General features: G+C 31.3%; 1 protein-coding gene and 1 long non-coding RNA gene across 3 annotated transcripts; both read right to left on the reverse strand.

The window, feature by feature from the left end:
• Window positions 1–2,083: 2,083 nt before the first annotated feature.
• On the reverse strand, window positions 2,084–2,750 carry LOC146923181 (uncharacterized). The gene is made up of 2 exons (XR_015012740.1): window positions 2,456–2,750; window positions 2,084–2,343 (listed from the first exon to the last, which is right to left on the reverse strand). It is a non-coding gene; the product is annotated as an uncharacterized LOC146923181 (long non-coding RNA).
• A 6,203-nt stretch (window positions 2,751–8,953) lies between these two features.
• On the reverse strand, window positions 8,954–12,441 carry LOC146923182 (B3 domain-containing transcription factor VRN1-like). 2 transcript variants are annotated; one of them, XR_015012741.1, is made up of 4 exons: window positions 11,995–12,441; window positions 10,459–10,917; window positions 10,050–10,380; window positions 8,954–9,479 (listed from the first exon to the last, which is right to left on the reverse strand). XR_015012741.1 is itself a non-coding variant. In XM_085715889.1 (3 exons), the coding sequence occupies exons 1-3, from the start codon at window positions 12,127–12,129 to the stop codon at window positions 10,120–10,122; spliced, it is 855 nt and encodes a 284-aa protein (XP_085572015.1). In that variant the 5' UTR covers window positions 12,130–12,441; the 3' UTR covers window positions 9,527–10,119. The 2 variants fall into 2 exon arrangements, 1 of the variants encoding a protein (XP_085572015.1); XM_085715889.1 differs by lacking the exon at window positions 8,954–9,479 and having other exon boundaries at window positions 9,527–10,380.
• Between the last annotated feature and the right edge of the window lie 721 nt (window positions 12,442–13,162).

Here is a 13,162-nt window from a genome sequence, read left to right on the forward strand (position 1 = left end):
TTAGTGAGATTAATAGATTAACCGAGAACATATTAAAAAAATGTTGAGATTAAGTACTCCTTGTTAGTGAAATTAACGGTTGACATATTAGAAAAATAATAATTTGACCATAGAGCTTCGTCTTAATCTTATGTGTTTGCTTTTAAGAGTAGATGATTTCAGTATAGAGTATTGACCACAGAGATCAACTACAATTATTTTCATGCACAATTGAATAAACATGAGAGTCAGGGCTGGCCTAAGGGCCAAGCAACCCAAACAAGGGCTTTAGGCCTCCAATTTTTGGGTGAAAGAAAAGGCCTCTAAAAATTAATTTGGTTATAAGTATATTATATGATAGATAAATTAGACATTTTCAAATTTTGGTCATGAATTACTAAAAAACCTCAATTACTATTGGTCATGAATTTAAATTTTGGCCTCCACAAAATTGATTTTATATAAATATTTTGTTAGAAAAATATATTTTTATAGGTCACATTAAAATTTTTGTTTTAGGCCTCTTAATCTGTAGGGCCGGCCCTGATGAGAGTATCTAATTATTCTCAAATGTTTTGTTATCATCAAAATTCACAAATATTGATCTTTAAACCATTTTGGTTTAACATTTCTTAGGTGAGACAAATGCAATCTGAAATTTGTCTCTCTTGAATGAAACCCCTTTATTTATTAAAAAAAAAAAAAATAGAAGCAACAACATCAAGTCTGTCAACAATGATCTTAGATATAATTTTGAATTTAAAAGTGGCTAAATCTATAGGTCTGTATTGTTCGACAGGAACAACTTCAGCAATTTTAGAAATAAAAAAAAATGTCAGCATTCCAATTAGGCACAATCCAACTATAGAAGTAAAGAATTGACTGACAAAATTAAAAGCATCTTTAACAACAATCTCTTAATAGGACTGGAAGAAGAAAGCTCAAAATCCATCAAGACTAAGAGAATCATCTTTATTCATAGAGAAAACGAAATTTTTGTCCTCCTTTAGGTTAGGAATGTTGATAAAGCATGGCTTCGTAGAATTTGAGACCAAGGCATTCTTTAACACAAACTAATATATGTTGGTTTTAAATAACATGCTACTGTTATGAAAAATATATTAAAAACAATTTAGATTGTAATACTAAGCTTAGTCCATGGAGTCCTAAACCAGTTAACCTAAAAAAATTGTTGCCGATACAACAATATATAAAATTAATTTCTTTTTTTTGGTAGATAAACTAAATGAAAAATAGTCAATATTGAAACTCACACAGTAGAGAGGTCGAGGTTCGATCGCGATCACGACATCCGACCTCAAAATTTTGACATTTTTTTTTTCTTTCAGTTGAGGTATTTGTGGACAATTAATTTCTTTATGTACTAATATTAATGTAGTAGAGAATTTTTTTTTGGTTACAAAGGTGAAACAAAAACAGAAAAGAAAGGAAAAAAGAGGAGGAAACAGAAGCCTAAGCCCTAGGATAAAGAGTTCCTATGGCATCATTCCTGATATAAACAAGGAGATCATGAGGAGGAGAAGCATCGCTCCCAATTTGGCCATGAAGTCCAATGTAGTAGAGAATTATAGTTTTGTTGTGATGTTTTACTTTTCCATTTTTTTTATAAGGAACTTTTCCATATCCTCTAAAACCCAACAATGCACTGAAGGTTATTAAATATAATTAAAATGTCAGCAAAATAAATTGAGTGTTTGAAAATGATAATAGTAACAAGGGTCATGCTAACTTGTGTCCTTAGGGCACAAGTTAAGAATTAAAGTATAACTTTTGTATTGAAAAGATAAATTCTAAAATTTTAATACATTTAATACACAATTTACAAAAAAATGTTTCCATGTTTAGTTTCTAAACTTGTGTCTCAAGAGAGCACAAGTTAACATTTCTATAGTTTTTGACATAAAGTTATACTTATAAGTAGTGGAGTTGCAAATAAGATGTGATATGCCTGAATTGGATGTCGCAGTGATATCTCCAAAATTAAGAAAGAATAAGATAATATAAATAATATTTTTTATTGCCTAACCATCATCTTAAAGTAAAAACAAAAAATTAAAAATTCATAAATACAAGGTTCATGAAATTAGGAAAAGAAAACAATACTAGTATCAGATGCTAATATATACAATAACTAAATTACAGTTCATAAAATATTCTATCATAAAATATATTACACATTTATTTCACTAGCACACTAACTCATTATATGTAGTGTGTATTTATACTGTCATTGGGTCTAGTACTCATGAAACCTTAAAACCCATTTGCACTTCTGATTAATGCATTTAAAAGTATGAAACTTGTGCCAAGATACTGGACAATCACCATCAATTTTACATTCATCTATAGTGAAGAAAGATAATAAAACAATGTTATTATAAAATGGTTATAAGAGGTTGTATGTGAACTGTGAAAGAAAGAAGGAAATTTGAAAAGAATAAAAAAAATGACATACCGTCACTGGCTTTCGTTGCAGCAAGAAATAAGAAAAGAACTAAAGTTGCATAAATAAACTTGATAATTTTAGTCATATTTTTTTTCTCTTTTCATGTAAAATATAGAATTTTTTCTCTTTTCATGTAAAATATAGAATATGATCTTATCTATTTATAGTGTATAGAGTTTATGCTTTCCTAAAAATAATTAAATAGTTTTTTTTTATCACATATGAAGTTGCAAAGAAAAAACCGTTTATGAAATTACAATCAACATTAAATATCTATTAAATTTATCAATATTTGTCGCTTTAACTCACCTAGTAAGGAAGTCCGATAATATCAAAGGGAAATTTTTTAACCTTTCGTGACAATAAAGGTAAATTTTTCTTTTTTAGCATTTAATTACTCCTAATTTTTCATTATTTTTTAACCTTTCATGTTAGTAAAGGAAGAGATTCCTTTTTGGACCATCGTACGTAAAGTTGTTTGTTAGAATAATGAACCAATTGGGTGAGAAAATATTTATGCATAAGTATTTTAAAATTAATTTTTTGTTGATAATTATTAAATTAAAAAGGATGCGTATTTATTTATTTTTTAATAAAGGATGCATATTTAATTTTGAAATTGCAAGATTTGTTCTTCATCATTCACATGAATTATAAAACACATATTTATTTACAAAACAATTTGCTATGGAATGTAGACTATTTTTTTTCCGAAATGATTCATACTATTGTGGAACCATGTTTCAAGTGAAATTAACAAAGAAAATATACACATTTTTATTTTGTTAAAAAAATGGATGTGTATTTGATAACACATTTTTTATTCAAACATAATCAGAGATTAGGAGACTCAACCTAAAAATAGATAACTTTATTATATTGACAAGGTTCATTTTTTTCCGTTTGTTTCACGTCAATTTCAATTTTTGATAAGGTTCAATTTCATTTACGTCAATTTTGATTTCATGTGTTTCGATTTCAATTATTTTCAATTTTAGATTTCATGTCCTTTTCTTCACGTCATTTTTTTATTCATTCAAGCCATTTGTATAAGTTTTATAATTTTTTTATGGAGATAAATCTGTGTGAATAATTTATTTTTCTGGAGATGATAATCTATATCAATATTATATATAAAGAAAACAACCCATTTCAGCTCTTTTGGGCTAGATTTTCTTTCAAAAAATGTCCTAAATTTTCAATATAAATAAAACATGTAACAAATAGATAAGAATAAATTCAAATTTTAAAAAAAAGAACAAACACAATATGAATATATATATATATATATATATATATATATATATATATATATATATATATATCAAATTACACTGCTTAAAAGTTACACCAATGTTACACCGCTCAATATCGTTTTACTCAATGCATATTTTTTAAATTTGACCGTTGGATTGTAAGTTTATATCACATAGATTATCCACGTAAATTTTTACGAAAATCTAAAATCTTTTGATATGTTATTGAGATACAACAAGTTTAACGGTGTTATATAAATGTGTATAAACTGTTAATCTTGATGTATCTCAATTACATATGAAACGATTTTAGATTTTCGTAAAAATTTACGTTATCACATATCTTAATCTTTCGTTATCCCAATTATACCCTTAAACAACTTTTTCTATAATTAAGATTGTTGTTGGTGTCATTAAAAAAAAATTAGATTATTTTTTTGTTATATTGTTGGTGTTATTGAAATAGATAATCATGGTTAGTTTGGTTTGTTATAACATGAAAGAAACAAACATTTATATTTTTAGTTTTAATCAAAATCAAAATTCCATAAATAAAAAACATCGAACATAATTTTCAAACATTAGCACAATAAAAAAAGTAGAAAGAAAGACAGACACGTGAGTGCCCGTCTTTTCGCTAGTTATAATAATGATAATAAAGGGAAAATTGTTTTTGTGACCAAAATAAAAAGGGAAAATTGTCTTTAAATCACGGTGTTGTAATATTTTAAGGATGAAAGGTAAATTAGTTTTAAAATTTTTGTCATCAGCGTGTGTAATAAACATATATTTATAGGAAAATGCTAACCATTGCCCTTGGGACATTGGATAAAGGAACAAAAATAGAAATTTTGTGTTGGAAAGTGATAAAAAGTGGTCAAGTCAACTTATAAAAAATTTACAAATTGTTGTTTCCAATGTAAAACTACTAATTTTGGTTACCTTAACCATTGCCCTGAGGGCAATAGTTAGCAAGACCCTTAATTTAATTATTGTTATTTTTTGTTGATATAGAAAAAGGAAAAAATGGGAATATTTTAATTATTTTTCAAAAAGTACAGTTTCCATGGGTGGGGACGGGACAGAGAAACCCGTCCCAATTGCTATTGGGGATAGGGTGAGTGTTTAATTGTTACCCCTAAAAGGGTTTGGGGCGGGGTGAAGGCGGGTACATGGAAGCGGGGGCGGAGTCGGTAATGCTTAAACCTGCTCCGCCTAATAGGGATGCAAAAAAGCCAACCGCCCCATTCCGTCCCGCCCCGTCAATAACTCGTCTAAAAAGGGGCGGAGCGGGGTGGGCCTACTAGAGATGTAAGGTTGAAAATCTCATCCGCCCCGTTTTATGGCGGACCGGCGGGTTGACCCGTCAATATTTAAAAAAAAAATTAATTAAAAACTTCACATAAATAATGTAAAAATTTATAAATTTAAAGCAAATTTAAGGAAATCAAAATATATAACTAACGACTCCACTAAAAATATGAAAATAATTATTCAAACATATAAATTACATTTGTTGGTCTATCCCTATTAAGCGGATCAGGTTTAAGCATTACCGACTCCAGAGATCTCCTCAACTTCATGGTTTTGTGGATCGGTAGATCGAGGTCTGATGGCGTCGTCTTTACCTTTCTCAACCGGAGATCTCCTCAACTCATCTGTTGTTGCCGCCGTCGTACTTCTGTTTGCCGCCGTCTTCTTCTAGTTGGGTTGTTGTTCTTCGCGGTGAGTGGTGGAGCTGTGTGTTTTTCGTTTTCTTGTTGCAGGTCTTTAGCCGACGGAAGATCGGTGTTGGTCTGTCGTGGGCGCTGTTCTGGTGGTTGGGTAGCTGGTGGTGTTCTCGTGTTGCTGACTTCGTTGGCGTGTTGCTGTTGTTTTGGGTTTCGGCAGTTTGGTTTGTGTTTTTGCTTCTGTTTTGATCAGAGATTGGTTGGGTGATTGATGATTCAAAAACCCGAAAGGGTCCGGTTCCGTTAAACCCGAAAGGGTCTGTTTAGTTACTAACGTATTGGACTCATCCCACGATCTGAGTTCTAACGCGTCAGACTGTAACTTGTTGTGTTTGGTGGCATGTTTGCTTGACTCTCTGATGATTCCAGATCTGTTGAGATCTGCAGGCTTCAAGGCAACTTGTCTGCTTACACTCTGGTTCGTCGAGCTCGAAAGAGCTTTATGCTTGCTGCTTGTGCAGGGAGTTGTTGGCACTTGGATTTGTTACTGTGTTGGCGGTCAATCCATTCGCTATAATTAAATCCTAATTGTTTTTGGCGAATGTTCACTTTTCATATTTTTTTTAATCTGGTTTCGTCCTCGTACGCGGGTTCGCTGGGTTATGCTCATGATTAGTGAATTTTTGTTAAGATATTTTAGGACTGTTTCGCTTGGTCTGATTTATAACGATGTATCCCCGTTTTGGGTTTTACCTGGGTTAGGTTTTATGTCCCCCCAGTCTCTGTATCTCTTTTTATTTTAATATATTTTTGGATTAAAAAAAAACTCGGGTTATTTAAAAAAAAAGATAATACGTGCTAGAGGGGGTGAATAGTGATTTAAAATTTTATCGAGTTTGTAGCCAGAGCGATTTTTGAAAAACAATTGATGACGTATTGGATTTACGCTTGATTATATGGCAATGACAAAAGTAACAAGACTATGATCAATTAATAAGATTCACTAAAAATTGAGAGATTCAAAGTCAAATCTTAACACAATCTATTATTGATAATTCTCACACAAGTTATAAAACAAGACAAATCTCAAACAAAACATAAGAGCAATTAAACAATTATACTAGTGAACACAATGTATATGTGTGTGTGTGTGTGTGTTTTTTTTTTTTTTTTTTGATAAATTGACAATAGATTGAAACCAATTGTGATCTATGTGAAGTAAGATAAAACCTAATTCAATGAATTAAGTTAAGTTTAACAAGATAAACCTAGATCACACTCAATTTCTATTCTATCAATTTATCAAGCAAACATATACACAATTAATCAAAATTAAAGAGGGTAAGGAAGAGAAAAGACATCGAGATTCATAGTAGTCCACCCTTTCGTCCTCGCTTCGGGATACGTCTCCTCTTCTTGATGGAAAACGTCTCCCCCAAGGACTTCCACTAGAATATGAAAGTTTGATTACAATGTTATTACAAGAATTCCTTGAAACTACCTTAGTTATTCAATTCCTATGCAGCCACTCCCCCAATCTTCAAATATCCTTTGAAATTGGTGCTTCTTGATGTCTTCGAATCCTCAATCACCCGTGCAACCCTTGAAGCTCTTCACTCGAACTCTCCGCTGCCCCGTCTGGTGGTTGGATCCCCTTCAACACAAGAACTTTAGAAAGAACCTCCAATACCCTTGAAGGTGGAATGAAATTACTCAATTCACTTTAGATCCTTGATTCCCAATCAATATCCTTGAAAGCAATCAACTTACAATCCTCATAGCACTGTAGCAATCTATGACTCAAAAGATCACAAAGATTCTTAGAAAAAATGTTTAATCTTAAGAACAAATGGACAATAAGGTTTGGAGACTCTAGAGAGAATAGATGCAAATGATTATGTAGTTAGGTGTTATGAGGAACTGAGTATATATATATATAGAAAAGAGTGAAAAGTGCAATATTTCGGCCAAAAACAACACAATGAATTGATTCACATAATGTGTGAATCGATTTAGACAGCAAAAATACAAGCAAGATGAACTATGAAGATTGATACGCATCAGACAAAAAATGAATCAATTCAGGAGACCCATGATGAAGATTGATACGATTCAAATTCTTATGAATCGATTCAACACAAGTTATAGAGTTTTTATGTTACGATTCAAATTGTTTAAAATCGATTCAAGAGTGATACGATTAAAAAAACTCATGAATCAATTCACCCCAGTCAGAGGGTTCTGGTGATACGATTCAGGACAATTTGAATCGATTCATATACTTAAAAAAATAGTTTGATAAACAAAGATGAAGTTTCTTATGTAAGAATGATATGCAAGACACCAAGAAATCATAAGACACAATGAGGCATATGGTTTGCTAGGTGTTTTAACATAATTATATGCTATAATATCAAAAACAAAACAATCATCAAATAAAACATCTAACTAACATTATCTAAGAACAATTCTTTATCTCATTGTTAAATTTAATATATATTGCAAACTTTATGAGTAATTTTTTATTTTTTATTTTGGTTACAAAGGATGCAATATATTATTTATCGTCGTGTTGAGCTTTTACGTAAATACCAGGGGCAGATGCATTGTGTGGCCATGTGTGCCTAAAGCCACACATCCACTCCCTAAAGTTTTTAAAATAAAAAATAAAAAATGCAACAATACCAAAATATTTCTCTTTCGTTCAAAATAAATAGGTGCAACACATTTGTTATGATTTATAAGGTTTTAAAGTTGGTTTTACTCTTATGGATAGCAATTGTAAGTGTTGAACGTGTTTTTTCAATTACAAAAGTTGTGAACAGTCTACTATGTAACAAAATAAGTGATTAGTGACTAACTGATTGTCTTGTAACTTATATAATAAGAAATGTTTTTTTAAAAATTAGCAGCGCTGTTATTTTAGCTCATTTTCAACAAATAGATAGGAGACAATTTTTTTATTGTAATTGTATTGTATCAAACAATGTTATTTCTTATTTTTCATATAGTTTGCATTATTTTAAAAAAATAGTCAAACATATATCGAATGTCTAGATCCGTCCTTGGTAAATACTCAAGTCGGTCAAAATTTTAATGTTATATCAACCTAGTTTTCTATAATATAAATTGTAAAAATGTTAATAAGATTGTTTCTCTCCCTAGATGTGTGATAAACGTGTCTCTATTCTCTAATATTCTTGACTTAATTTCAAATTTTCTATAGTATTATAAACTTTTTCTTAATAAAGTATTATAAACTTAATGGCGTTATAGTCTAAAAATATGGATTTGGATCCTCTCCATTGAAAATTTTCTCAAGTTTTCTCCATTTTTAATCTTCACCATTAAAACTCACTAACCACTTTTCTTTATAATTTAACACTCATTTTCTCTCTCATATTTGATGGTTGAGATTTCAATGGAGAAAACTTGAGAAAAATTTCAATGGAGAGAATCAGCGAATTTATGAACAAATTCCATTTTTACTACGAAAGACGCATACTTATGAAGGTATAACATTGTTTATACCCACAAAGCCCTATACAACTTCTCTACAAAGTTCAAAATACATTAAAATAAAAAGTGGAAAACCATGTTATTATGGGGTACTTATTAGCATCATATTCACACACTTGAAGTGATAAACTTTTCTTTGTGAGGCAATTTGTAGCGACACTTAACAACTGACAATTTTTATTTTTATTTTTATTTCTTGAAAAGGCAAAATGAACCTAATGGAAGTCGACTTTTGCCTAACCTAATGCCATTGCCAGAGATACTTGAACCTAATGGAAGTCGATAAAGAATGCAACGTTGAACTCCACATGTCGAACCCGAACTGCCATTCAAACTCACTAACACCACGAAACTCACCATGGAATTTGACGTTGAACTCCACGTGTCAAACCTGAACCACCATCTGCCAATCTCATACCACAACGATGCATTTAATGCCAAGGTGTTTACAAGGACCAGCTAGGGACATTCTTCTAACAATGTCACTCTTGACATATCAACTCTGCAATCATCTTTCAAAGGCAACAGCAGCGTGGTTGATATGAAATAAACGTGTCTATCTTTAAACGTCGCTCTTGTTTTAGAAATCTGTATAAAGAATATCAAAATGCAAGTTACTTCTAAGAAAAGAAATGTAGGACTAAAAATGCCTTCTTGAATTGCACCCCTTATAACTTCACATATACATTCTCAATAACAGTTAGCAACATGCAAAATATAATATTTTTTACACCATCTAGCCAATAATCCATCATAATTTCTTATCTATGTGCTTTTAAAACAGTCATCTAAAGTTTGAAGAGACTCCTAGTCATACAATTCCCCAATCTGCTGATAGGTTTCTAATCTTCTACACTACTTCATAATCCAAAAAGCAAAAACATCTCATCACAGCAATCAAACACAAAGAGGGGCAACCTTGGCGCAACTGGTAAAGTTGTTGTCATGTGACTGTAAGGTCACGGGTTCAAGTCCTGGAAACAGCCTCTTGTGTAAAAACAGGGTAAGGCTGCGTACAATACACCAAATGGTGGGACCCCTTCCCGGACCCTGCGTATGCGGGAGCTTCAGTGCACCGGGTTGCCCTTTACAGCAATCAAACACAAAATACATAAGTGTTTATACTAGCTGGTACAATCCATGTAAATCATCAATTACCAAAACAGCATATGGCATTCAACATCATGCCTCATTCATCATCACATAGAGAGGATGTACAGGAGTGTTCTTAATCGCAATAGTCAACTGCACGAAACATTGTGACTTTTAGCACAATCGGCTTCCTCTTGATCAGCTCAAACACACAATAATCTCCATGTGACAGTTTGTTGTCCCTTTGAAATATAGAAAATCCCCTCACTATTTGCATTGCTGATGATCTGACATCATGAATAATGCCAAACACTTCCCACTGCCCTCCATGAGAATTTTGGAGCTTTATAGGAACATTTGGCTTCAGGTACTTTGTAGCAAAATCATAATTAACATACTGCACAATGGATGAGAGATCAATTTAAGTCGAAACATAAATAACTGATCAACATTTTCTTTAGAGTAAAATTCTCACTGCATATTTTCCCTTGACGATTTTGCAACGAAAATAAGGGTTGTTTGGGTTGAGTTCCTTGGCAGCATCCTCTACTCTTTTAGAAGCATATTTAGACATGTTTTTGACCTTTTTCCCACGCCTCTCACATGTTTCAACCTTGGACCTTTTTCTAGAACTAGGATAATTTGTTTTTGGTTCTCCGTTAGTACTTGAAGTTTTGAAAGGATAGCAAATTTCAACAGAAGTTGCATCAAATATAATAGCACTAAACTTTGAATTCCCTTCATATTTGAAAGAAAGGAAGCAACCATATTCTATAGAATAGTATTCTACAAACTCTTGCCATTTGTTGCAAAAGAAAACGTTCTCATCATGTTTCTTCAGTTCCATTTTCCAGACACGACCATCTGGAACAGTAATTGTAGCAACATTCTTGAGTTCATTCCCAAATCTTGATATAAATTCATCTGGAATTCTCTGCATTGAAAAGTGATAACACACCATTTGCTATACTATAGGACCAAACTTCAAAAGACGGCTTACATGCTTATGAGATTTTCACAATTTCAGTTACTCTCATCAAGAAAGGGTTACGATTAGTGCATGTTTTGACACGTTTGGGTAGGCAAAAGTGATTTCATATACATAAAATTTATGTTGGCAGCTTTGGGTAAAATTGCTTGAGTCCAGAATAAATTCTAATTTGAAGTTAGGATTTGAAGTTTTCCACTCTAAGTTGCTTTTAGAGTTGAATTCACTTTTAAGAGAGTGTGATCAAAATATAAGTCACTTCTGATACAACGTGAGTTTGGTTGTGTGGTGGAGAGAATTGATTCTCTAGAATTGATTTTGGTTAAAAGTAATTCTGACCAAAAGTGATTTGTGTTTGGATACATTCATGTAAAAGTGAGTCGAACTATAAATTTGTGTGTGAAAACCAATTCTACAATCAAAATCTACAAATCCTAGCTTAAAGTGAATCGATTTTGAGGTAGAATCAATTCTAGTCGACAGTAACCAAATATGTCAGAATCAATTCTACACATCCAGAATCAATTCTAGTCCCTCTAGAAGTGGAACCAAACATACTAAGTAAAGTATGCACTATGTAATCACTTTCAATTCAACTAAGGGAATGTAATCAAACACAAGTTATTGTAATATGTACAGACAAAAACTCCAAATTAAATTCTAACTTCAAGTTGGAAACAATTATGGATACAAAATCAATTCTACCTCATCTCATTCCAAATATGTCAAAATCAATTTTATATCTCTAGAATCAATTTTGTCTCATCAAAAAGTGAAACCAAACGAACACTAACTCAATATAAAAGATTCAAAAACAATTTTTAAAACCATTGAATAAAAGAAACACTGAACAAAACGAGTGATCAACATGCTAACACACACATGCACACCAAAAAAAAAAAAAGTCAAAAAGGATCTCAATTACATTGAAGAAGTTAATAATTTTATAAAATGAATAATAATATTTGATTGACATGCATGCATAATAAAAGTACAAAACAAGGGAGAGAAAGTGAAGCTTACTATTTGTTTGGAATGAATGGGTGAGGGAAGTATGGCTTTCATAAAATGTTTTGATTCCTTCTCCGGTGATGATGTCCGGACACACTTTCGCCGGCGAGGCTGCATTGTTGCAAATAATAAGTGAAATGACTTCATTCACTTTTCCTTCGCATTCAAATATATGTTATTTATTATTATTTTTATGATCTATTAATATATTAAGAATAATCAATATCAATAATTAACTACATACAAAAAAACTAGCATAATTGGCAACTACACACTATTGTTTATAATCCAATGATGGCTGGGGCAATTGGAAAGGAGACTTGCAAATTCAATTCAATTGTTACTATCAATATGAAAACATCCTTTAATCGGGTATATTTTATGTGAAACTGTAAAGGTTAATCCCTACAGTTAGATAAGATAAAAATAGTTATCTTAAGAGATTTAACATTGATATATATATATATATATATATATATATATATATATATATATATATATATATATATATATATATTTTGAAATAACATTGATATATTTTTTGTAGAGCTAGATTGAATACAAAACCTCCGGTTAAGTCATAAGTGATTCATTATCATCTCATCAAGTGTTTTAAGTTTTTTCTTCTATTTTTGAAAGTGATTGATACAGTGAAACATAAAATAAATAGTAGTAAAAAACGAGTATGAGCTAGCGTTGACATGCCTCCGATAATCCTAAGTTGAAAAACTAAGGAAAAAAAAAGTCACTTTAGTAGTAAAAACAGAAGTCGTATTTTTATATGTTAATTATAATGAGCCAAATATTAATTTTGTTTTTTCTTTTAATCTTGCATAAAAAAGTGTTTATTAAACCTCCTAATCTGTCCTCGTGAGCTTAGCTTAGTTGGTATGGACAATGCATAATATATGCAAAATCCGGAGTTCGAATCCCGACCACCACAAAAAAAAAACCTCCTAATCTCGCTATTTAAAAAAATAAAAGGCATCAGACGTACACCTTGAAATTTACCATTTACAGTTGCCAATTACAAAGTTTCGGACTTAGCAGTGGATGTGAGCAAAAGTCGACCACAATTACTTTCACTGACTAAATATTTGAAGGAATATTTTAAAAATATAGGTGTAAATGAAAATGTTTTAGAAATGAAAATAATTACCGTATAAAGTAACCTCGTTGC

This window comes from Medicago sativa, chromosome 5 (assembly GCF_051527215.1).
Source record: "Medicago sativa cultivar Bolivia chromosome 5, Bolivia_mono, whole genome shotgun sequence".
In the NCBI taxonomy this organism is placed as follows: domain Eukaryota; kingdom Viridiplantae; phylum Streptophyta; class Magnoliopsida; order Fabales; family Fabaceae; genus Medicago; species Medicago sativa.